General features: G+C 51.1%; 2 protein-coding genes across 9 annotated transcripts in view; one reads left to right on the top strand and one right to left on the bottom strand.

The window, feature by feature from the left end:
- The window catches only part of MYH10 (myosin heavy chain 10), a 92156-nt gene extending 84169 nt beyond the window's left edge, over nucleotides 1-7987 (top strand). For both annotated transcript variants that reach the window (XM_054083146.1, XM_054083145.1), the window contains 8 exons: nucleotides 297-458; nucleotides 1718-1846; nucleotides 3173-3261; nucleotides 3522-3645; nucleotides 3752-3960; nucleotides 4899-5007; nucleotides 5369-5541; nucleotides 6400-7987. In XM_054083146.1, coding sequence (XP_053939121.1) covers nucleotides 297-458; nucleotides 1718-1846; nucleotides 3173-3261; nucleotides 3522-3645; nucleotides 3752-3960; nucleotides 4899-5007; nucleotides 5369-5541; nucleotides 6400-6544 — 1140 coding nt within the window. In that variant the 3' untranslated portion in view covers nucleotides 6545-7987. The remainder of the gene's footprint in view (nucleotides 1-296; nucleotides 459-1717; nucleotides 1847-3172; nucleotides 3262-3521; nucleotides 3646-3751; nucleotides 3961-4898; nucleotides 5008-5368; nucleotides 5542-6399) is intronic.
- A 2490-nt stretch (nucleotides 7988-10477) lies between these two features.
- Nucleotides 10478-25973, bottom strand: part of NDEL1 (nudE neurodevelopment protein 1 like 1) — a 31177-nt gene continuing 15681 nt past the window's right edge. For 5 of the 7 annotated variants that reach the window (XM_054083188.1, XM_054083191.1, XM_054083190.1 and 2 more), the window contains exons 6-9: nucleotides 24166-24339; nucleotides 23265-23356; nucleotides 20845-20996; nucleotides 10478-12119 (exon numbers count right to left, since the gene is read on the bottom strand). In XM_054083188.1, the coding sequence (XP_053939163.1) occupies nucleotides 12032-12119; nucleotides 20845-20996; nucleotides 23265-23356; nucleotides 24166-24339 (506 nt within the window). In that variant the 3' untranslated portion in view covers nucleotides 10478-12031. Of the gene's footprint in view, nucleotides 12120-14806; nucleotides 14866-16874; nucleotides 16910-20844; nucleotides 20997-23264; nucleotides 23357-24165; nucleotides 24340-25973 lie in introns of all 7 variants that reach the window. The other 2 variants (XM_054083185.1, XM_054083187.1) reach the window with 2 other exon arrangements.

Genomic DNA, 25973 nt, shown 5'->3' with positions numbered 1-25973 from the left:
CCAGAATTAGCGATGTCTGCCCCAGAGCAACAGCTAAATGTGCTGGGCAAGAAGCTGATCACTGAGCAGCTGAACAGATGAGATGGAAGCACTTCAGGCGCTGAGTTCTTGTCTTTGTTTTCCTTTCAGTCATTTTGAAGATCTCTGCTTCCCATTTGTGGGTTTGTTTTTGCCATCTGTAGTGTCTTCCTATGTAGCTTCCATTTGAGTAATGTTAATTCTGCTCTGTAAAGGCCTTTTGGATTCATTGACCATTTTGTTGAGAACGGAGCCTGTGAAATGCCTTGATTTCCCAGGTGCGAGAGCTGGAGGCAGAACTGGAAGACGAGCGCAAACAGAGGGCGCTTGCTGTGGCAGCCAAGAAGAAAATGGAGATGGATCTGAAAGACCTGGAAGGTCAGATAGAAGCTGCAAACAAGGGTCGAGATGAAGCCATCAAACAGCTACGCAAGCTCCAGGTAGGCACAGCTCATCACAGCTATCCCCTGTGTACTTGTATTCAGTACTCATCTATGTCTTTATTTTGGCATTTTGCATGAGGAGTTACTGAGTGTGGCTTCCAAGGCTGCATTTCTAAAGTTTGATTATTTACATCTTTGAATTTACTGATTTGAGCTCAGGTCTTGATGGCGGCTTCCCCAAGATGAGTTTCTAAGGCGTCTTCAACCCAAAACGTTCCAGAGAAAAAGAAGGTTTAAAAGCACATAACTTACAAAGCTCTGAGGTGCTTATTCATTTTAGTGTGGCAAGAGAGTAACCTCATCTTTGTGTCAAGGATTTATTTCCCATTCCCAACAAATATTCAGCATTTGGTAGGGTTCATGTTTGCCAAAAGTTTTCAGTGTCACAGCCCAAAGCTGCAGGAGCACGAGGCAATGGCAAGGCCGTATGGCAAATGAAATTGCCATTCTGCCTTGTCTGCTCTATTCTTTGGCAGTCCTGCTCCTGATCCTGCTGCATGCGAACGAGGGCAGTGCTGGAACTGAGTCCAGACAATGGATGAGGAAGGAACATAGGTTATAGCAAGAAATGCTGGTACCTAGCAGTATCCTGCCTTTCTGTTTCAAGAGGAGAGGTCAGCTACAGAGTTCACACCAGATCTTCCTGCATTTCCATACAAGTACCTGAAATAAGTGGTCTCGTGAATGGTAGGATTGGAGGACACAGGTACAACCCCAATACAGTTTCTCCAGCTTTTATTACTCTTTTAGCACCTCAAGTCAAACTTGTGTGAGTTAAGGTCTCGGTCTGTGCTAACAGTGTCTTAAGAGAAGGCTGAGTACGTGCAAAATGGTGACTTGTGTTACTTCTACACTGAAAGGTTCCTTACCTTGCGTACTTGTAACAGGTTTTACTGATCAATGTAAGTAAATAGACTTTTTTCCAAGTCCATTCCAAGAGCTCTACCTCTCTCTGCAAGTTTCATGGTAAACGTGATGGAGCAGCCCCTTACTTAACATGTTTATCCTACAAGAAATACTGGTAAATTAAGTGAAGTTTTATAATGGGATCTTTTTGATGAGGAATGAGTAATGGGAAGATAAGAAAACAGAGTTTTACATTGAAAACAAGAACAGGAAATACATTTTTGAATGAAACCGCCTCAGGAAGAAGGTTTTGTATCTAAAGGGCAAAAATGCTTCAAAGCTGCTTATAAATCTCATGGTTGTTGTAATGCAGCATGTTTTTTTTTCTTCCCTGTGCTTTCCAACTGCAGGCTCAAATGAAAGACTACCAGCGGGAGCTGGAGGAAGCCCGTGCGTCCAGAGATGAGATCTTTGCACAGTCCAAAGAGAGTGAAAAGAAGCTCAAAGGTCTGGAAGCAGAAATACTCCAGCTCCAGGAGGTGAGGCTGAAATCTAAGAAATTTCTTTTTCTTGCCTAGAGTAAGAGGAGGGGTGGGGGAAAAGAAATCAAGTGAGTTGAACAGAGAAACAAGAGCCTGGAGGTCTTCCTCTTCCCTCCTGCCCCAGGTCGTTAGGAAGTTCTGTATAGCTTTGTAGGAGTCATCCCAGTGGTCTGGACTTCATTTCTCTGCTAAACAGATTGAGGCATCTTTAAAGTTAGCCAGGTGGTCCAAAGCTGGAAGGTGGCAATCACAGTGTCACTACTGGAATTAATTACTGGAAATACATCAAAATGAAACAGTCTCTTCAGTTTCTCAGTGGACCCTTTCCACTTGTGGAGGTTTATCACTGCCTGCTTAGGTCCTGATCCCTTTCTCCTCCAGCCATGTGTTCCCTCACTGTTGGTGATCCATGTAAGAGCTCTCAGTCCTGCTCCGTATTGTGTATCTCCTGTTATCTCCTTGGTCTGCCACAAGGTTGGACATCACCAGAGTGGCCTTGTGTGAGAGGCTGCCTCTGTATGAGCTGCAGACCAAAGCTTGAAGCAGTGACTTGGACTCCACCACTTCCCTGGGCAGCCAGTGCCCAGTAACCCTTTTGGTGAAGAAATTTTTCCTGATATCTAATCAAACCCTCCCCTGATGCAACTTGAGGCCATTTCTTCTCGTCCTATCACTTGTTTCTTGGGAGAAGAGACCAGCACCCACCTTGCTACAACCTCCTTTCTGGGAGCTGCAGAGAGCGATGAGGTCTACCCTCAGCTTCCTCTTCTCCAGGCTAAACAGCCCCAGTTTCCTCAGCCACCTCTCATTGGGCTTGTTCTCCAGCCCCTTCACCAGCTTCATTGCCCTCCTCTGGACATGCTCCAACACCTCAACTTAAAATGAAGTTCAGTGCCATTTATACAGCTGTGCTAAAACTTTTATACCTGGTTTCCATTCCTGCAATGTACTCCATAAGAACCTGAACAATTTGCTTTATGCAGTGCTCACCTTACACTGAATGTTTTTATTAAAGCACATGACAGAATGGTATTCTCCTGCCATTTAGGGCTTGAATGTTACGGATCTTCACAGATTTTTTCCTTTTTGTAAGGAACGCTCAAGGACAGGGACACGGAAATCCATTGCAGTCATACAGCAGTTCAGGGGGAAGTAAGGTGATATGCCCTGCTAGCTTCCACAGTTGTCGGTTCTGCTCTTCCTTTAAAAAAATCTATGGGTATCGCCCTCACAGCATCTTCCAGAAGCCTATTAGGAGGCTGAACTGTTTCAGAAGTTTTGACGTTCCTAATGCTGTAATGAATCTCTTCCTAACCTTTGCAGGAGTTTGCTGCATCTGAAAGAGCCCGTCGTCATGCTGAGCAAGAGAGGGATGAGCTGGCTGATGAGATTGCAAACAGTGCTTCAGGAAAGTGAGTCATCACTGTATTAGTTGTGCATCAGAAGAACTTCAGGCACCAGCAGCTGGAGTTCTCAGCAGTCTGCTTGCAGATTCCGTATCAGCCTGTCTTCATAAAAATTCCTTGCTATTATAAAGAGAATTGCTGACGCAGTAGCTTCTCATGACAGTTTGCAATGCCCGAAGCAAACTCGCCTGAAGTATCAGAAGCAAACTAGCCTGTTGCTTTGTATCCGATCTGACTGTGTCTTGACCCAAATTCTTCCTTTCTAGGTCAGCGCTGCTGGATGAGAAGCGCCGGCTGGAAGCTCGGATTGCACAGTTGGAGGAAGAGCTTGAGGAAGAGCAGAGCAACATGGAGCTTCTCAATGACCGGTTCCGAAAGACCACGCTGCAGGTGACTCTGTGGTTGGCAATGCTTGAGGGGCAATTTGTGTTCAGGTGTGCAGTTGCAGAGCAGAGACTCTGAATTAGCACCAAATGACTTTCTGTTCTTCTCAAAGGTTGACACGCTTAATTCTGAGCTGGCTGGGGAGCGGAGCGCTGCCCAGAAAAGTGAAAATGCACGGCAGCAACTGGAGAGGCAGAACAAAGAGCTGAAAGCCAAGCTGCAGGAACTGGAGGGATCTGTGAAGTCGAAGTTCAAGGCAACAATTTCTACTCTAGAAGCCAAGATTGTGCAGCTGGAAGAGCAACTTGAGCAGGAAGCCAAGTAAGGAAAAAACGCTGTTTGCCTGTGTTTGCTCTGTCAGCTGAGTGTCTGAAACCTCCACGCTGTAAGTTTCTGTAGGGCTGAGATGTGAGGCATCAGGGCTTATCTGGAAAGTTCCTGTTCAGGGGACACACTTTGACAAGACAGCTGTAAAGTAACTGACTGAAGATTTCAGAATCTATTTGCTCTGTAACCAAAAATGCTGAGTTAGCTCCTGTAGTTCAGCAGGTGAATGTGTCACCTGGCAGTCTCAGGATCCACAAGGTGCTGCACAAGTTCTTTGGGACGAGATATAACACCCCCTTGAGGCTCCTGGCCTCTGGTTAGAGGAAGTGTGTTGAACAGCGTAGGTGTGACAGCTGAAGTTAGTTGAGATGAGTCCTGTGCTCAGCAGAACTCTTCCTGCAGTGAGCTCTGCCTCTGTGCTTGCTGGCTTGGTCCTTCCCATGTTTATTGAGCTAGTACTTCCCTGGCTCTGCTCTCCTATCACCATCTCAGCATTTTTTGTGCTTCTGGCTTTGCGGGAGGACCCTGTTACTGGTTGGCAATAACTAAAGCTGCTCTGTTTGATCTCACTGTGAAAAGGCACCTTCTTATCCCTCTTTTTAGCCCACTTGTCATACTCGCAGTGCTCCAGTGCTGACTTCCTGCTGTCAAAGCTCCACCTAGCACACTAAAAATGAGTCTGTTCTGCTGACAGTGGCAGCATGTTAAGAGGACTAGAGTGTCTGTTACACAGGGAGGAAAGAGCCTTTCCAAAAGGACAGGTCTAGTGTTCTGGACTGCCAGTACTGAGACAAATCATGTGTTTTGATTATTCTGTAACTGAGCCCCCTGATCCCCAGTGGGAGGTGTCCCTGCCCTAGGCAGGGGGTTGGAACTGGGTGAGCTTTGGGGTCCTTTCCAACCCAAACTGTTCTGTCATTCTGTGATTCTAGGGAAAGAGCAGCTGCTAACAAACTGGTCCGTCGTACAGAGAAGAAATTGAAAGAAGTCTTCATGCAGGTGGAGGATGAGCGTCGACACGCGGACCAGTACAAAGAACAGGTAGGTGGGGAGGGGCTGTGCTTTTCAGGTTTGTTCCTCACAAAATGCAAATAGAACTGTAGTTGGAATGGAAAAGTCTCACGAAGAAGCACGTTACTGACAAGATCTAAGACAGTGTATCGTGATGACTACAGCAGTAGAGTAGTTCCTGGCAGTTCAAACCCCTCTGGTGTCATGGTCTGTGATGCATCCTGCTCTCCCAGCCTCAGGAGCTCTGTAGCATTTCCAGGAGTCCAAGCTAGAGTTCTACACTGGGACTAGAGGCTCATCTCCAGTGGGGTAGGGGAAGGACAGGGGGTTTGCTAAAGCCCCCATCATGGGGCTGTCTTATTTGATCCGAGTGCCTGGGTTTGTGTTCTAGATGGAGAAAGCAAATGCCAGAATGAAGCAGCTCAAACGCCAGCTGGAGGAGGCTGAAGAGGAAGCCACACGTGCAAATGCTTCCCGACGCAAACTTCAGCGTGAGCTGGATGATGCCACGGAGGCGAACGAGGGCTTGAGCCGGGAGGTCAGCACCCTGAAGAACAGGCTAAGGTGAGTGGTGCCAGCGCAGCGGGCAGGGTTCTCTCTGAGCTCTCATGTGCCCACAGGCCATCTCCATAATGCATTCCTGGGGAGCATCCAGATGTGGAACTGCAGAGGCAGAGCTGCTGATGTTAGGAGATGGGTCAAACTGGAGCTTGCTGGGAAGCTGATGATAACAAGGAAGCTGCCAGGCCACAGGGATGTTCCCAACAGCTCTTGAGCCTGAGCCCTTTAGAAGTTACACTGGCAGGTTTTCTGGGGCTGCCAGTTCAAGCCACCAGCTATAGGTAAATGCAACAGGGGAGACAGACAGCTCAGTTGGGCTGTTCCTGGCTGGTAGATCCCTGTTCCTGACCCACCCTGATGGGAGTGTGTCAGCGCATCCCCTGGGGAGCAGCTCTTTAGGAGGTCAAGGTCTGTATCGAATACAGACAGGAGTCAGCAGCAGTGAAGCTGCTGCAGAGCGAAAACCGCCTCAACAGGGAGAAGGCTGAGCTGGCGGGCTTGGGGAACAGCTGAGGGGCACAGTGCAACACTAAAGCGGGCGGGTGATGGTTTTCAGGGAGCCTGCTCTGTTCAGTACTTGGTCTGCACTTGGTGCTTGTACAGATTGTGTTTTACTTGCCAGGATAAGGTGGTGGTTTAGGCTGAGCAGGAATTTCGGAGTACCAGAACGTGTTTGCACACTGCGTGTTGACCCCTTAGTGAGAGTGGGTTTTACAACACAGTGTGTGAGATCTGCCCTGTGGGTGGCCTGGAGCTGAGCTGCGCCATTCCCTGTGGCTTCCGGGGCAGCCGCCAGCACCAGGCTCGGGCTGCACGTGGGATGCAGCCCATCAGCGATTGCGCTCTGCTTCTCATTGGCAGGAGGGGAGGCCCCATCACCTTCTCCTCGAGCCGGTCCGGGAGACGCCAGCTGCACATCGAAGGGGCCTCTCTGGAGCTCTCGGACGATGATGCGGAGAGCAAAGGCAGCGACGTGAACGAAGCGCAGCCGGCCCCTGCGGAGTAGAGCCCCTCACGCCGTTTGCATGCAGAGACTCGTTACCCAGTAGTCGGCAGGAGGAGGAGGACTTTCCTGACCACCGGACTGCCTTGTGGCCGTAACTCTGCCTTACGAAACGTCAGCATGCTACAAGGTTCCCTAGTGTAGGTCAGCTCTGTCTTACGGCTCTCCAGCCTCCCCCTGCTCAGATATAGGTACAACCGCTTTTTTATAGAGTAAACAGAACGGGATCTTCTCTGTTAAGTGCATCCATTTTCCAGATACTTATTGCGAAGCCATTTTATAAAGCACCATGTGAAGGAGGAAACTTTTTTTATCGAGAAACGTCATTCCCGGGTGGGCGTTGGGACAGACCCATTGTCACGGCTATGCATGCTTTGTTGTACAGACAACATCCTTCTACCGCTTCTGTGCTCGGCCGGCCCTCACCTGCCTCGCGTCGGCTGGATCATTGAAGACCAAACTGCACCCGTATCTTTCTTTTCTCCTAATTGTTGTGATTGGCACACAATCAGCAAGCAAACTGTGAACAGGCCTTGGGAAGCGTTAGAGGGAAATGTAGGGATGAGTGAGTAGTGTCCATTTTTAACCCACAATACCATTTTGAAGTGTTCTCAGCACCCGCATCATCAGTCAGTGTCCTGGCAGCACAGGCTTGCTGGGCTAGCGTCATTGTTCCTCATCTGTACAGTGCTCCCGCCTCTAGAGACCTGCGAATTCCATACCCAGCAGATCCTGTATATATTCCAGCTAGAATAACGCAAACACCAGGAAATAAACATACAACACAGGCAAAACTAATTTATTACTGTATGGCTGAGTTGGTCCCCATGGAGCTGAGTGGCTGCATTGTGGGCAGGGGCTCACGGGACACCCCGGCAGCCAGGCCGGTGTTCCCGAGGGTGCCGGCACCGCGGGCAGGGTGTCCGGGATGGATGTTGCCTGCCTGCGAGTTAACAAGCCAGTGGATGTGAATCCTTTGTTGTTGTTGTTGTTGGTTCTTTCTTTTGAGCAGTATTACAGCGAGTAGTTAGCGTTCATTTTGTTTAAATTAGCCGAAAAGCTGACATTACAGAAAGTGCCTTCGACACTACCGTACTGAGACAGCGTTTCCTCTATGATTTGCCTCTATAACAATGACTTAATGTATTAATTTTGACTGTGCTTCATATCACGTACCTCTCTAGTCCAAGTGGTATTATTGGTGTTAGTGACAATGAATCAGTGTTAACTAGGAAACCTCCTCTGCCACAGGCTCGGAATCCATGGAGTTCCTTTTTTTTTGGTTAAAAGCTTTAACATCCGTTGCAAAGGTTTTGTTGTGTGTTTGGATACTTTTAAGCGAACTGGCTGTTGACCACCAGGCACCCGACTGCAAATATCTTGTTTTCTTGTATACCCATATTTCTAGACAATGATTTTTGTAAGACAATAAATTTATTCATTATAGCTGTGGCCGCCTGCTCTGTTTACTTACAGGAAGAGCGATCTCCTGAGGCTGGCATAGACCTTAATAAATGAGAATTATGACTGGAAGCTGCCTTTTCCCTTTTTCCTGGTGTGTTTGCTTGGGATTTTTGCGGAGATGACCTGGTCGGGGCTGAGCCTTTGCCTTTGGGTGGTAATAGCACCACAGGGCTGAGCGCACAAGGCCCTTTCGCCCTTCGTGCATTTAACAGTGTCCAATCTGTTTTCCCAGCAGTTTGATCCCCCTTGGGCTGTTCCTGGTGCGCAGGACCCACTCCACTCGCCCATCTGAGGGCAGAGCTTTCCCTGGAGCACGGAGCTGCGTGCACTGGGGCCCTTGCGCCCAGCCCTGCTTGGCTCCACGGCCGGGTGAAGGCTGTTTGCTGTGTCTGCATGGAAAACAGGGACGGAGATGGACCCACAGCGGAGGGATGGTGCTGCGTAGGTGGCTGGGTTAAAGGTGCATTTCCACCACAGCTGGGAAAGGCAGGGACTGATCTCCTGCTTGGCTTCCCACAGCTGGGAAAGGACTGAGCCCAGCCCAAGGTTTCTCATCCCTGGAGCAGGTGCCCACAGACAGGGGTGCAGGTTCCTGGTGAAGGCCAGGACAAGGCTCGGGGTTAGGTGATGCCTGGGCTGGGCTCACCTGTCCTGTGGGGATGCTGATGGGACCGATAGGAACCTCAGTAACAAAAGCAGAGTGTAGTCACAGCTTTGCCTTGGATCTGGCAGACTTTCCCAGCTCTCCCTTAGTTGTGATGAGCTGGGGTGACGCCTACCTGAAAGCAATTCTCCTGGTGCAAGTCCAGCTGCCCTGGTCTGGGCTCCGGGAGACTTGAAGCGCTGAGGGGCTGCTGGGATGCAGGCTGGTCCCACGCTCCTCAACCCTGGTCCTTCCTGGGCACCTTTTCCTCAAGTGCCTCCTTCAAGGCTGTAGCAACTGCTGGGAAGAGTGCGGTGGCTGTGGAAGTCGTGCCAGCAGCCGGGGCGGGCCCTGGCCCTGCTCCCACCTGGGAACGTTCAGGAAGGTTGGCTGCAAGGAGGGCTCCTGTGTGCAGGGATCAGTGCTGGGGATTGGACTGCGTGGCCTTTAAAGGAAAGACCATTCTATGATTCCCAGCAGGAGCGAGGGTACTGCCAGTGCTGGCAGGAGGAGGAGAGCCCGTGGCACACAGCACCCCTGGATCCACACGGCCTGGGGAGCGCGAGGCTGGAGAGCAGCCCTGCGGGAAGGGAGCTGGGGCTGCTGGTCGAGGGCAAGGTGACCATGAGCCAGCAGTGCCCTGGCGGCCAAGAGGGCGACCGTGTCCTGGGTGCATCCGGCACAGCATCGCCAGCTGCGCGAGGAGGGGATTGTCCTGCTCTGCTCCACACTGGAGCAGCCCCACCTTGAGCACTGGGGGCAGTTCTGGGCACACAAGGTAAAAAGGGTCTAGAGCTGCTGGAAACATCCAGAGGAGGACATAGAGTTGGGGAAGGATTTAGAGAGGAAACTGTGTGAGGAGTGGCTGAAGTCACTGGGTCTGTTCAGCCTGGAGGAGACTGAGGGGAGATCTCACTGCAGTTACAGCTTCCTTACAACGGGAGGAGGAGGAGCAGGCGCTGAGCTCTGCTCTCTGCTGGTGACCAACGACAGGACCCCAGGGAATGGCAGGAAGATGCCAGAGGGGGGTTAAGTTGAACATTAGGAAAAGGTTCTTCCCCCAGAGGGTGGTGGAGCACTGGAACAGCTTCCAGGGCAGCAGTGACAGCGCCAAGGCTGACAATATTGCAGCAGCATTTGGCCAACGCCCTCAGCCCCACAGTTGGGGTGTCCTGTGCTGGGACAGGAATTGGACTCAGTGATCCTTGTTGGGTCCCTTCCAGCTCAGGACGGTCTATGATTCTGCAGGGCTGACACCACAGCTGGGCCACTGGCTGTGAGCAGGCAGCAGCCCCACAGTCGCTTTGTGGGATTTGGGAGCAACCGGGCTGCAGCTGAGCCAGAGGCTGCACCAACCTCTGTGGCCAATGGAACAGCACCGGCGCAGGCAGAGCCAGGGGCACTGGCAGCCCCCAGGCACTCTGGAATGGAAGGAGCCCCCTGGGGAAGGGCCCCAGCCCTGAGCTCACTGTCCTGCAGAGGATACGCCTTTCGGCTGCTCCCAGAAGGCACAACTTCCCGGCAGGGGCAGCCAGAGGCATCCCTCGCTTTTCCAACACATCCCCAAATCCAATCTTGAAACTCCGGCCTCAGCCGCATTTTCCCCCCCCCCACCCCCCCGGGCTTTCAGGGAGCGGAGGCATTTCCCAATCAGCAGTGCTCGCTCCCTTCTGCCCACAAAGCCACTCACGAGGAAACGCTCCCCAACCCGGGTTGGGGTGCAGGAGCTGCCTGGCAGCGCAGAGCAGCACCAATCCCTGCCGGGGGCTCGGCCCAAACCCCTGCCAGACAAAATGCAGCCACGGCCACCAGTTCTGCAAAATCCACGGATTCCACATTAGAAGAAGTTTATTTTTAGAAGATGACTCTCACGTTGTTGTTGTTAACCCACACCGTGACCTGTGTCACCGCCACAGTGGGGGACACCGTCCTAGTGACACATGCCAGAGAGGTTCAGAATAAATAAAGCTACAAAGCCCAAGTTATGTACAGAGTGCTCGGGCCAAGGCGTTCATGTTTACAACCCTATGTACAGTAAAACAAATGTAAACAGTCGGATGCAGCAGAGGGTGCGGAGGGAAGGAGCGGCCACACAATCCCAAACAGCAGGGGGGTCCCACCTCCCTTCTGCGGGGTCCAAGGGGTTTGATTGTGAATAAACCAACTGAGGGCTGCGGGAGCCACCGGAATGCGACGGAGCAGGCAGGGAATGATGATTTCCAACCCCACTGCTCAAACCCCACCGGGACTTGCTGGCTCACTTTAAAATCCACCGACTCGGAGGCACATAGACAGGAAAACCACACACAGACCCACACGGACACAGTCACCCAAAACTGTCACAGAAGCCTGGAGGTGACGCTGCAACATCCAGTCACGTATGTCAGACCAGAGCACGGCTGTGATGGATGCAGGGAGGGGGGCGTGGGACTATGGCCCGGTGGATGAGTGGCTTCCAGCCGCTCCTGTGGCATCCCTGCTGCGGAGGGGCGGGAGGGCCGGGGACGGCGGGCCTGAGGCTGTGCCACAGGAACACAGCTGGAGGCACCATCAGCACTGCAGCATCCAGATGTGTTCTGTCTCCCAGTCGCGTGGGCACAGGAACGCTGAGGGAGAGCACATCCGCCTCGCGCCAAGGCATCCGGTGTTGTGGCTGACGAGTGCAGTAGCTGTGCCAGTCATCCCCAGTGTGCCGGCACCAGCAGCTCCCTGCCTGCTCCCGGAGCCCTGACCGGCACAGCCGGAGCTGAGGAAAGGCTGCAGGAGACGCGCATTCTCCCCTGCCTGCTCCAGCGGAGGCGGGATGGGAACAGGCACCGGCAGCCACAATCGCCAGCCTGCCCGGCTGTCGTTCATGGAGCCGCAGTAACCGAGCCACATACCCAGATCCAATTCCCAGGTGCCAATGTCCAAAGTGCCACCACAACACGACCACATCCAGGGTCCCACTCATGAGGTCTGAGCTGCACGGGGAGGCCAGCGGCCGCACCTCCTAAGCAGCAGGATGCTGGAGCAGGCAGGGAGAAGAGGAGCAGCCAACACTTGCGTTGTGCCAAACCTAAGTTAGAGAAGAGATAAAGCAAGGGGCCAAGGGCTGCCTGGCTGCGGTTTGGCGAGCAAGACCCCTGCATCCCCTGAAACGGAGCACCGCGCAACTCCGCTTGTGTGGCACAGGCCGTGGGGCCACATCAGAGACCATCCACGATGGGAGAAATAATGAACTTCATTAACAGGACACGGAGGGTCGTGAATACAGGGGCTCCTTGGGCAGCACGGCGCGGGTCGTGTTCCAGCAGGGCAGGAATGGGGAGGAACCGGGAGTAGTTCTTCTCTTAGTGGGCCGAGAAAAGCACCCGCAAGTCCGAACACGACCTTCCGCGGGCTCATACGCTCAGGGGGAGCATGCCAGGCGCTGAGGATGGTCGGGATGCTCCCAGTCCAGGGGGTCCTTGATCGAAGCCATTTACTGCCCTGAGAAGCAACAAGAGACAGACCATTAAACAAGGAGCAGCCCCAGAAGATGGCACCATTCACCTCTTCCCCCACCAGCAGCTGGAAGACAGAGCCCTCTCCTCCCTTCTCACTGCATCTGCTGCCCTGACTGTGGCTGCTGAGAGGGTGCAGGAGCAAGCCCAACATATGACAGGGATCATAGAGTAATAGAAAGGTTTGGGTCGGAAGGGACCTCAAAGTCCATCCAGTTCCACCCCCTGCCATGGGCAGGGACACCTCCCACTGGATCAGGGGCTCCAAGCCCCATCCAACCTGGCCTTGAACCCCTCCAGGGATGGGGCAGCCACCACTGCTCTGGGCAACCTGGGCCAGGGCCTCCCCACCCTCATCATGAAGATGGGATAGGGCTCCCACCTCCGGCTGTGAGGGTGGGTGCTGAACTTTTGCCTGGAGCGGGTCTGTGCTGCCCTGTGCAGATCCCGAGCTCGCTGCACACTGAAGGCACCAGGCAGAGGAGCTCTGTGGGCTTGGTCCCCACCAGCAGCTCCTCTTCCCTCTTAATCGCTGCCTGCACACCCGGGAGCAGGGGTTTGCAGCCGTGGAGGCAGCGCCACACCACTGTCACAGCAGGTGCAGAGCAGGGCTGGGGCCAGCACCACCCTGGAAGGGGTTGGATGGACACATGGACACAGCCATGGGGCACGGGCTCCGCAGGAGCAGGCGAGCCCGTGTTCCAGCACAGCAGAGCTGCCTCTCCACTACGCCACCCCTGGCTGTGGTGCAGTGGGGGCTCTGTGGGCCTCCACACCTCCACAATTTGTGGGTTCCCCGCTTCCTCAGGCTGTCAGGAGAGAGGAAGGCATGGAGAACTCGACTTCCTGGGGGGCTGGGAGAGAAGCATCAGGCTCTGACAGGTTTTCCGTTCTGGCTTTGACAGATCTGTAACCAGGCTCACCCCACAGTGCCGGCCTGGGCAAGCCCTCTGCTGCCCACTCTCAGCCCAGTCTTAACAATCAAAGGGATTGCATCCCTGTCTCCAGACAGCTTGCCCACCCGCTGCCCTCGTGGCCGGGGCTGTAGAAGCAGAGGTGGGGGTGAACCGCACTCCCCCACAAGGCAGGACAGGTCCCCGTCTCCGTGTCCACCTGCTCCAAGCAGTGGAGCACTTCACCAGCTCAGACTGAGCCACCAGCACCCCAAAAGGTGCCACTTAGATCAATCCTTGCAAGAAGGGGCAACTCAGAAGAGCCACGGTGAGCAAAAGCAAGAAGAAAAAGAAGTGCAAGGGCTCTACTGACCAGGAAACAGCTGCCCCGGGAGCTGCTGGCTCTGGAGCCCAGGCTGCACCCTCTGCAAGTGCTCAGAGGAGCACATCCCTCTGGCTGCCACTGCTGCTGAAGGCATCAGCCGAAGGTGCCAGCAGCTCACACGCGGGCAGCTGACAGCAGCGTCCCCAGGACAGAGCAGCACCAGCTCCACACTCTTCCTGCACTGCCTGTATCCACTGGTGGCCTCACACCTCTAAGATCAGGGATGCAAACCCCCTGCCAGCAAACCCAGAGGCTGCCGCTGTTGCACCAAGCAGCTTCAAAATCCTTCCAGAAGAGCAGAGGAAGTGGTAGAATCTCCACACTTGCTAGCGAGGACAGATTCCCATGGCAACACCACTCGCTGCCGTAAGGAGCCAGGCTGTTTCCTTTCCCCATCTTCCTGTTAAACATCCACACCAGCACAGCCTGGGTCAGAGCAGAGAGAGACCACCTTCCCTACCTCCTCCCCATTAAGCTCCCACTAAAGTGTTGTTTCCAAATGAAAGCGCCTCCCTGGCTGCCAGCAATAAAAAGCTGCTGGAAGAGGCTTAGGAAAGGGTGTATTGCACCATTCCCATTTGGATCAAGGGGTGTGAAGCCAACCTGATCCCAGTATGACTCTACACATCAGTTATCAGCTGGAAAGTACTTCTACCAAGGAGGGCAGGGATTAAAAAAACCCCTTAAACAGGATTAAAACACGGCATTTTGCTCCCTTTTGGAAGGGCTGGAGAAAAGTGTCCCTCACTAGCCTGAGAGGGCTCATGTTTGATGAGTCACGTTAAAGCCAAACCCTGTAGCTTTGTCAGGTTCCCTGCACTCAACTCAGAGCTGCTCTTTGTGAAGGATGGACACTACTGGATGGCCGCATGCGGGATGAGGCCAGGCCAACGCCAGCAACTTGGCCACTCTGCCTCCAGGGCAGCACGGTTGGACAAGCCGGCTGGAGAGGAACACAGATCCCTTTCAAGGCCATGGCACATTATCCCCCTCTGCACCAGGCCAGCTGTCTCTCCCTGCCACCAGGCACGTCCCTGCCATCGCCCACTGCCTCCCTCGCACGATGGATCCGAATCAAAATCCAACGCTTTGGCGCTACACCAAGGATGCAGCAAGTAGTAGAAACTTCTCAAATATCACTATTTCTGGAGCACCAACTGCTCCCAAACTGGGTTTCCAGCACCCAAGCTCTGTCTGTGGGGAGAACGCCTCCCTGCAGCCATCCCCATCCGACAGATCAGCCTCTGCAGGCAGTTTCTCCTTTTAAATAAAGCAACACAACTCTAAGGCTCCTCAGCTCTTGCTCGGAGGCATCTTTAGCAACTTGGGTGCCCTTTTCCACCTTCCAGTGATATGCAAACAAGGCCAGAAGCCCTGAAGCCACCAGATGCTCACCACTTGGACAGGATAGGACTCTGCCTAAATCACTTGTGTCACAAATAATCCAGCAATGCCTGAAACCAAGAAGAGAGACCAAGAGCCAGGACAGCAAAAGGATGAGTGTTGTAAGCATTACAGCACAAGACAAGGAGTGCTTGCAGCACTGCAATACGTGAAGGAGACACAAGCAGGCTTTCTGCTGAGGGTGGAAGAGACTGAAACTCCATTTAGAAGCCTTTTGAGGTTTCCCCATTGTTTGCCAATTAAAAAAAATAAAGCAGGAAAGCAGCAACGACTGCTTTTGTGGCAGCTTCTCCCAGGACCAGCTCCTGGAGTCAGTTACCTGCATTGCTCATTGCATTCTGCCAGCCCTTGGAGTGGAAATAGAGATAAAGCATCAGCTTTGGGTTTCTGAAAGCCTTTTCCCAGAAAGGCTTCAAATAGTGGCAGGAACTGGGGGACATTGAAAGCTGGCACTATGGCTGAGCTTAACAAGGCCTTATCCAGCCAGAGATTTCTGTTGGTAACACGAAAATGCACAAAAAAAGGTAAAGAAAGCATTGCTGCAGTTCGAAACAGAGTTAAAGGGAAATAAAATACATTAAACAGAGCAACTGTAAAAAATAACAAACTAGAAGGGCTGGATGACTCCTGCCTCACCTCCCAGAACTGAGCTGGGCAGAGGAGTCCTGGTGCGCTGTCTCTGAGGTCTCAGGAGAGCGCTGGGAGAAGCACATGCATCACTCCAGCCCTCGGCCGCACTGCCCAGGCCTGGCAGGCGTGCGAGGCTGCTGCACGGAGCTGATGCTGACCGAGGGCCTGGAGAGCTGCCCACAGGGATTAATGCCAGCCAGATCACTCGCCTCGTTTCCTCAGCCTCAGCCTCGACACACTCGGCAGGGCTCACGCCGTGCATTCGCTCTTGGCTTCCTGAGACACTGGAGCCACAGAAGCATCAATCCCTGCTGGAAACGTCCCCTGCAGTGCTTTCTGACAGATACTTCTGACTGTCTATCCTTACAGTGGCATGGACTTTGTGCCCATTTCCAACCACTCTCTCCTTCCTGTGACTGCTCAAGACAGATTTTTACTCATTAAACTGTATTTCAAGCTGTGTTTTGTACTCAGCATCTTATCTCCCCCCTCAGCTCTATCTATCCAACAGAACCTCAGCAGAAGAGTCTCTGGCAGCTGAACAGTCCAGCCTGAGGAGTAGTAAATGGATGTGGTCAAGGCCTCCTTGGAGACCAGACCCACAGGAAAACAAAAGGAACAGCGAGGTTTGGGGCAGTTTGGTGCTTTAACACCCAGGACTCTCCCACAGCACAAGGAAGCAAAGAAATGCCCAGGACAGAGATTTAAGGAGGAGGATGGGGACAAGGCTGTGGCAGTTTAGGACAACACAGGGAACCCCCTGTGCTCCTCATGGGGTGGGTAAGTGTGACAACTCCGACCCTCAGTGGCTGCAGGCCTGTGCCGCAGGATTTCCTCCCACAGAGCCCACAACCCCCTGCCCTGTGCAGCCTCGCTGGCATGACTGTGCCATCCCAGTGTTTCCAGCTGGCCTGGCTGTGCTGGGCAGGGATGGTGACTCGGAGCAGGAGCATCCCTGTGACTACCCACGCGCTTCAGACCACTCCAAGCTCCCAGCACATCTCAGCTTTTGCTTGCTTTCCCATTAGCCAGAACCACAGCATCCAAGCATCAGGAAGCTGATAGCCAACAAACACGGAAAAACAGGACTAAAGAGTAAACTAACTTTCAAAATTCGCTTAATTAACGGCAGCAACGCTTCACCCTGTATCTCTGACGTAACCAGATTCAACCAGAAACATGCATGTACTTGAAGAGACGTTAATTAGATCAAGAAAGCAAGCGGCACTCAGTCTGACAGGTCACAGCACCAGAGAAGTTTATCTAAAGCAAGGAGAACAGGGAGATTACAGCCCCCCTCCCCCAGCTTTGATCATTAGTTTGTAATGCAAAGAGAACTACCTCATGCTGTTAGCACAACAACCAACTCTACCCTCCCAGCACCAAGTTAAAACACATGCAGCTTATCAGTGCAAATGAATTCATTTACCCATGACCAAGGTGGGGAATATGACCTTCTCACGCCTAGTGGAGAGAAATTGGAACAGTTTATGCACACAATAAAGACATTCTGGGACACAACCCTGGGTGGAAGAAGCAGGAAAAAGCAAAAGCGTTAAACTGAATCTCACCAGATCTCTCCTCTTGACCTGTGCATTGAGAGGCTGCTCTGCACAGGCAGGGAGGGCTCCCGTTTCAGCGAAAGCCAGCATCCCAATATGCTCTGTGGCTGCAAGCGCATGGCCCAGATAAAAGCCTGGAGCATTGCAAAGCACATTACTGGAGATCAGATTACTCACCTGCAGCAGAGTTACCCACAGACCCTTGTTTTTCCAGGGAAATTTTGACTAAGGTGGACTAGAGAGCAGAGAGGAGACCCTGACTTCACAGCATTACAGCCAGGGCTGTGGGTAAGAGTCTCTGCTGTGTGAATATCCCTACATGCTCCATGGCACTGCTAGAAGCGTGCAAGCAGAAGCATTTCTCACATTCAAACTTAAGCCTGTCTTACTAAAACAAAGCCCAAGGGATTCACTGCAATAACCTAAGAATAAACATTAACTAAAAGGATTTGACATTCGAGAGCATAAGAAGGGGCGCAGTGAACAAGGAGTTAATGCCTCAAGATAAAAACTCCCTACAGATTCAAAGAATTGCAGAATAGTTTGGGTTGGAAGGGACCTTAAAGCCCACCCAGTTTTGCTCCCTGCCATGGGCAGGGACACATCCCACTGGATCAGGGGGCTCAAAGTCGACCCAGCCTTGAAGACTTCCAGGGATGGGGCTCACACGCTGTCTCAGCTCAGCTGTTCCAGCACCAGGCCTCTGCCCAGCCATCAGGGCTAGAGCCATTTTGTTCCCCGATTGGATCCAAGTTCACGACAGATTAAGATCAACTACAACAGCAAGAGACAAGTACCAATCTGAGCACATCCTCAGGTGCTGTTCAGCCATGCCCTGGCATCTGGAGAGAAACCTCCTGTTCCTGAACGAACATGTTTGCAGGACTATTTTTACACCTGACTTCATTGAGCATTAAAAGACGGGTAACTCCTGACTCTTCCAATCTCCAGCAAAGCTTTAGCACAAGCCCAACTGCCCTCCAGGCTTCCCCCAAGCACTGCACCCATCACTGTCCTCCGCTCACCGCTCAGCTCCACCCCACAAGCAAAGAGCCAGTGTTTGATGGAGACTTGAGACAGAGAATCCTCAAACACTCTAACCAATAAAACAGCGGAGGAAGGAGAGTAAATGGGACCGTAATGATGTGGCTGAGCTACCTCTATCCCAAAACCATCACCCAGAAACTGGCTGTTCCTTAGGCAGTGGCAGCAGGTTGGATCGGATTCACGATTACACGTGGCTGTTTCAGGCTCCAGCAATGATCAGAAGCAGAGAGGAGAGTAGAGTTGCTGGAGAGAGGGGAGGAGGAGGAGAGAGGAGAAGGAGCAGCACCAGCTCCTCATGCCCAGCCACCACAGCACGCTCTGGATCCAATGCCTGCCAGCAACGTGTGCCAGCACCGCTGGGAGCTCAGGTACTGCTGCAGCATGCAGCACAACAGGCAGACCTTGTCCAGGTAACACCTCACACGTGCAGACAAAGATGTAGAGGTTCCACAAAGCAGTCACGGACATGCGTATGCAGCAGAGAACCTGTGGTCACCCAGCATGCAAAGACCTGGACAGGGCAGCAACACAGAGTGACAGCCAATGTACGGAGGGAGGTGAGCAGCCATTCCAGGTGCAGAGAAGATGGACAGGACAACAGGGCTGTGCTAGGATCTTTAACATCTTGCAGATAAACACATCAGCCACTTCCACCTCCTTTTCTAGCCCACTAACATCCTCCAGCCCTGCTGTATAAGTTCACAGAATCACAGAATGGTTTGGCTTGGAAGGGACCTTAAAGTTCATCTAGTTCTAGCCCCTGCCATGGGCAGGGACACCTCCCACTGCATCAGGTTGCTCAAGGCCTCATCCAACCCGGCCTTGAACACCTCCAGGGATGCAGCAGCCACCACTGCTCTGGGCAATCTGGGCCGGCCACACAGCAACACATTTCTTCCTAAAATCTCATTGCAATCTCCCTTCTTTCAGCTGAAAACCATTCCCCCTCATCCTATCCCTGCACTCCCTGATCAAGAGCCCCTCCCCAGCTTTCTTGTAGGCAAGAAAGATCTCTTCCAGGAGGCTGGGTTTCAAGCCTTTTTCCACTCAGCCTGCTCCTAACCCCAGACACACAGCCCAGATAACAAGGTTGACGACAATATGGATAATTAAAAGTGACCCCACCCCACACAGCAATCGGCTTATTCACCACACCAGACTCAATATAGCCATGCTGCCTCCTAAGACCAGCTCTAATCCCTCCCTAGCAACTGCTCTGAGAGCCTGCACCCAAAACGTGAGCACGGCTGTGGTGATGCATTCACTCCAGCCAGCCTTGCTGTACACAGATCACCCAAAGGTCTGGCTGATTTGTGCATGACACTGACTCTGTTAACCCTCCAAACTCTTCCTTTCCAAAAGCAGCAAACAACAGTGGCTTGAAAAACTCCAAATGCCAGCTTCTAAGACGCAATTTGCCCTGCTGCCCACATAGCAACACAATGCAGCTCAAACGAGAATGACTGTAGGAAGCTCGGCTTGTCTGCTCCGTGGCACTCATTACATTGGTAACAGCTCATTTAATTCTCTGAAATAAATTCTGGATCAAGGATGTGCTAAATATTAGCATTAAATTGCACTGGCCTGAAGTTAAGCATTTTAGACTGCTACGGTGCAGGGAGCATGGAGGGTGTTTTGCCCAGCAACAGCAAGGAAAGCTCACAATATCATAGAAACACAGAATCATGGAATGGTTTGGGCTGGAAAGGACCTTAAAGCCCATCCAGTTCCAACCCCTGCCACGGGCAGGGATACCTCCCACTGGATCAGGTTGCTCAAAGCCCCATCCAGCTTGGCCTTGAACACATCCAGGGATGGGGCATCCACCATGGCTCTAGGCAACGTGGGCAAGGGCCTCCCCACCCTCACAGAAAAACATTTCTCCTTAGGATCTCATCTCAATCTCCCCTCTTTCAGCTGAAAACCATTCCCTCATCCTATCCCTGCACTCCCTCATCAAGAGCCCCTCCTCAGCTTTTCTGGAGCCCCTGTCAGTACTGGAAGCTGCTGTAAGGTCTCCCCAGAGCCTATCACTCTGCTAACTTTGGAGGAGCACCATGCTTTTCACCCTGCTCCTCAGGGCTGCTCATACAACTACAGGGACTTACACTACGAGAGACTGTGGGAAAATCATCCTGCTGATCCACTTCCTTCTCTGAGAGGAAGCTGTGACGAGGGTCACGGGAGACGTGTGGGGTAGGTTTTCCTGTGAAGGCAGTCTCTGGCTTCAGCGCTGACGAACAGCACAGCCAGCATGGAGGCAGCTGCCCCCTCAATCAGCCAGAATTACATGGTTAATGATGCTTTCTTTTGTCTTAATAGTGGGGTAAGTAGAGGAAACAGGGCACCGCCCTCCAAGCAAGCATTTGCTGCCTGCACTCAGCTGTTCTCACCAAGGGAATCTCCACAGATTTGCGGTTAATGTACTTCCCCACGCATGAGCGCACCAGTAGCCATGACAACTCCACCACTATTTCCTTGAGATCCTTTCTGAAGGGTGCAGTCACCAGTTTGCTGCCTGGGATTTTGCTATCAATGAGATGCAGTCGTCAAGCATTTGGCAGCAGAGGAACAGAACAGGCGCTGATATGCTACCACCTAAGAGACAATCCTGCTTGCTTTTCTCTTTGCTTTACAGAAACCAGCACTGACACCTCCATCCCCTTGAGACTTTGGCTCCACCGAGTGTTTGTCTTACAAGATTAAAGTTATGGTGCGATGAAGGCAAGCCAAGAAAAGTAGCACCCTGAAATGCACTCCCCTTAAGGGTAGAACCACACCCCAACTTACCCTTTGTCAAAGAAAGAAGTGTGCCCAGGGTGGGGGTACTTCGTGCCATTACTGTTCATCAGGCTGCTGTTAACGTTCCCTGAAATGTAGGATTTCCGTGATGCCTGGTCCTTTGCAAAATTCCTGCAAGCAGCTAATTTGGATTCTAAGGCCTGCGAAAGGTAAGAAGAAATAATGATGTTACTTCTTTGACATTAAGGGAAAGTATTTTGCTGCTCTAGTTCAGGATTTGTTGCGACTGCAGCTCACCATGATCAGGACCCCAGTGTGATCCCCTTTGGCAAAAACTAAACGCAAGGGGAACAAAGCCATCACTTTCTCTGTCACAGAGAAGCTGGATTTTCAACTGATGGAACCTCCCACACAACGAGATGCTGATGCCAACTGCCAGGCACAACTCGGTTCTATTAGGGCTCAGATTTTAGAACATGTAAACAATTGATTACCCCAAAAAAGGAAGCCAGTTCTTAGCAGAAGGTACCAAACCCTCCTGCTTTAGCAGCTGGAGTGAGCCTGGCATAAGCTAATCAGAAGACAAAGAGAGTTTAAAGCAGAATCCTCAAGTTTTGGGAGGGACTGCGTATTTGGAAAGCCAGTTTTTAACCCAAGACAAGGCCTTCCAGCATTTCTTTCTTAATCTTGGCCTGCAAAACAAAGCCAGTTTCTCAAGCCCCTCTGATATGCTTCAGAACAAGAGGTGCTACACCCACAGCATCAGGAGGAATCCAAGGCAGCAGCTAAGTTGATCTCCAAGGGCTGTGCCTCATCTCTACTACTCCCAAGCAAGCCTGGCGAGAACTTTTTCCCCTGGTGAGTCTCTGCCTCATTCGCTGACTCCTGGCAGGAGGGAAACCAAAATCCTGATTCTCTCTTTCACTTAAGAACATCATCTGCCCTTTCTGCCGTCTATCACAACCTGCTTGACATGACGAACATCCACCTGGTCCAGCAGAAAACCTATTTTTTATGTCCACCCTGTGTGACGGGGCATTCACACAACGAATGAGACAGGAACTCATCTCCTCAAACATGGGGTTTGGTCCTATTCCACATAGAAGCATATTCCATTGACAAGGGACTGACGTGCTATGAGGAGTGAACTCCTAGAGACCCAGGTGAGGTTACTTAGTGACTGCACAGCTAGATAAGGATAACTACCTCTCTTTTGGTCTCAAAGTACCCATCAGCTACAAATAGTCTGTGTGATCTGTGCTAAGTGACTCCCCATCCCAGTTGCAATGTGGGAAACCTTGCAGAGAAAAGGAGAGGAAGACTTGGGGTGAGGCATTCAGCAAGCAGCCAAACTCGAAGAAATCCTGAGCATAATTGCTACTAAAATGCAGGAGCTGGATTCTGTATTGGTGGCAGAGCATGTATAAGAGCAGGCCGGGAAAGCAGTATGCTTATTTGGCACTTCCTGTCCTTGCAGAGTAATCACCCGGGATTGTGACTAAGCTCCCTAAATCCCCTGCAGACTCTTACTCACAATGATCCCATTTTAAACATGTCACTCCATAACCTCGAATTGTCCTGCTGCCCTTTCAAACCCACTGCAAGCTCACTGGCTCCAAATGCAAGCAACAAGGGAATTTTTAATGTCAGAGTCTGCTAAAACAACTGTCTCTAGGGCAGCTACTGTCGTTCTCGGCACCAGCCACGAGAGACAGCGGAGCACCAGCACCGCAGGCTACACACAGAGCTATCCATGCTTCCGTGCAAGAAACTGACTACTGAGGCACATCAACAAGGGTCTCATAGCCCACATGTCATGTTTTCGTTCAGCTGGAAAGCCTGGCATCCTGAAAAACGCTGGAACAGATGTTTAAACCACTTCTAGAGGTAATCTCTTTAAGGGCTCAGGCATTTCACTTCCCCATCAAGTACAGATGGGAACATTTGGCTTTCTCCTGCTTTATTTTCTCACTTTCTTATCAAAGGTTTCTAGATCTTTTTCCACACTCAGCATCTGTTCTCCCAGGGCACAAGGGGACGCTGGCAGAGTGATTTGGGCTCCCCTCCCATGGTATACAGTAACAGTGGGTACACAGAGCCCAAGGTCCAGTTCTGCGTCTGGGTCTTATTAGAGAGAAAGCCACAAGCCAATGTGAAGCAACAACAAGCGGCTGACGCTGTTTAACCCAATATACCAAAGGGCTTGAGAAAGTTTGTACTCCAAATATGAATTTCATCACCCAGAGTTGGGATCAGAACCTTTGTAACATGCTTTACAAATCAAGATAATCATAAAAAAAATACATAATCACATACTAAACTGTGTCTAAACTAAACATACTAAATGAGGATGATTTGGAAACTACAGCATATGCTCAGCGTGGGCCAAGGCCTTGTAACTGCGCACAAGTACAAAAGCTCAATGACAGCGGCACAGGGCCAGGGACAGTTCAGGACAGAGCACTCACCCCCACTTTCCGTAACAGGTCTCCCACGATGTTGAGTGCAGATATTCTAGCGGAAGGCGTAAGGGGACTGGTACCAAATCCGTTTGGTATAGCTGCAAACACAGATAACGTTTTATTATATGCTCCACACCTCTACGGCTCATTTTTATATATATGTATATTTAAATTAATCAATTTCTACATGAAAAGATAAATCTAAAAATCCTACTACAGACTATTCATAGTTATGCCACAATAAGACACAGCGACATGGAAGAATGAAAAAGCTCAATTCCTGTCCCCTGCCCTCTTTCCCATTAGGCCTACAGGCAGAGTTCATGCACTCTCCATCTGCAAGGCCACAGCCTGCAATTCAACTAATCCAGGCAGGGCTTCCTTTGGAATCGACTCTTTCTAATTTGAAAAGTAATGTGTTAATCCTCATGGCTGTCCAGAGCCTTCCAGATGGGGAAAGGGACTGGACTAACCTCCTGATGCCTCACAGGGAAACAGGAGCCCTGAAGAGTACATGTGGCAACAGGGGCAGCCTGGACTGTTCGATTCACTGCCCACCAACCACTCACAAGTGCTACTCCACAGAAATATCAGTCACTGCACTTCCCTGCAAACCCAAACATCTTTGGTGCTCTGCTGCAGGCATCGACTGTAGAATGCAAACCTCTGACCCCCCAAAGAAGCGCTATTGGAACTTCACTGTCCTCTCCCACACTATCTGCTCACGATACTCCTTAAACCCACCTGATGCCACCCCAGGATTTAACACACCTTGTGCCTTGTGCAATGCCTGTGTGACCCACACATTCCTACATTTCCTTCAAGTGCACTAACAAGCACCTGAAATGGTTTGTTAACAAGCTGCACATACTGCCAAACAACCATATGCAGTTTCTATCAACTCTACCTTTAGGGGAAGGAAAACTATTTTCGGATCCTTTTCCAACAGGTGTAGCCGGCAAGGAGAGGGACGCTTGGACAGCCGAATCCATCTTTTCACAGTCCAGAGTTGGAGAACTTGGCGCTGACTTTCGGGTGACTTCTTGTTGCCTCTCCCGTACTGCAAGCTCTTGCCGTAAGTCTGAGGGTTGAAAGAAGGAAAAACCATACCTCCTGGTGACTGATTTCTCTAAGGAACACTCTTTGTATCCATTTGGGAGAGAGGAAGAAGAGACAATTTGCACCAACCCTGTATTAACTGCCCACTGCTGGCTTTCTCCAGCAGCAAGGACACCACTGGGGCAATTACAGCCCAATTAGGATCATAAAATCATAGAATGGATTGAGTTGGAAGGGACCTTAAACATCATCTAATTCCAACCACCCTGCCATGGGCAGGGACACCTCCCACTGGATCAGGGGGCTCAAGGCCCCATCCAGCCTGGCCTTGAACACCTCCAGGATGGGGCAATTCTATCACCCCTCATAACAGCTGGGAGAAGAGCAAACAGAGCCCTCCCTGGTCCCTGGACCACACGACCTCCCTGGAGTGTCGTGTGGTCCCAGCGAGAGCAGCAGCTGACTTCACCTCACTATTTTTCCCCACCGGTAGTGTAAGTCTCATGGAAAGTGTCTTACAAAAACTGCAGCTGCTCACAAATGCGTTCAGCTCCTGCTTACACAGAGGCTGGAAAAACGGAGGAATGACCTACTCCAATTCCTCATGTTATTCTGCCAGTTAATAACCCACAGAATTCCAAGCTAGCCAAGGAAAACCGAAGGGCTGCATGCAGTTCCTTGATGCCTCAAAAAGCAGAAGAGCAGACTGGCAAGTCTGGGTAGTCCAGACACTGAGGAAAGAGGCTGAAGTTTAGGAAAGCTGTGGTTTGTTCTCACCTCCTCTCCCAACTGCTTACCCCTGCCTTGCCACTTCCTGCTTCCATGTCCATTTGCTACAAAGGACCTGTAGCAAATGGCATCAAAAATAGAAGGAAACCCTAAGAAGGGCATCCAGCAGCTCAGCAATGAGTCTGTAAAATCCTCAGAAGGGACTAGACAAAAATAAATACACTACAAGGGAATTGTTCCTTTTTGGGCAGAATCTTTTACAGACTCCTTATCCCTTATCTCAATCTGGTATAATGTGCAAGAGCAAAATTAGTTGTGTATTATGGCTTTTAGGTTATCGTAAATATTTACAACTGATTTCAAGTAAAACAGCACAGCTGAAATGAAAATCTATTCTGGCTCTTCAAAGAAGATCTGTTGCTGTTCAAAGACAAATATTATATTTGACTTTGACACCCTATCAGTTCTCTTAAAATTCCTGCTTGCTGTCAGGGGAATAACATGCAGCTTTGCTACCCTAACAAAAGCTAAACATTTCCAAATGACTCATCCAAGAAACAAGATGTCTTCTTTGCCGATTATTCCAGTGTTCTAGAAAACAGTCTGCTATGTTATGCTGGTTTTTCCCAGTATTATTGCCCTAATCCCAATTACAACACATGTATTTCCTCAGAAAATACTTCATCTCCCTTTCCATATTCATTATAAAACCCCTGTGCTTCCAACAGAGGCCTTCAGTTTGTGGGGCACAAACTTGGTTCAAAGAGGTTCACAAAGGAGGACAACAAAGATCCCAGCCAGTTGTCAAGCACATTGTCTTGCACTGAGATCTAGGGCTTAACTGAGGAATTATTTTAGGAAGTTTCACCTGGGAAACGAAAACCACTGATCTCTAAACTACATTAATGGCAGGCCCAGGCTCTGAGC

Source organism: Cuculus canorus, chromosome 18 (genome assembly GCF_017976375.1).
Source record: "Cuculus canorus isolate bCucCan1 chromosome 18, bCucCan1.pri, whole genome shotgun sequence".
Lineage (NCBI taxonomy): Eukaryota > Metazoa > Chordata > Aves > Cuculiformes > Cuculidae > Cuculus > Cuculus canorus.
The sequence above is the reverse complement of the archived record's forward strand: the minus strand, read 5'-3'. Positions and strand labels throughout refer to the sequence as shown.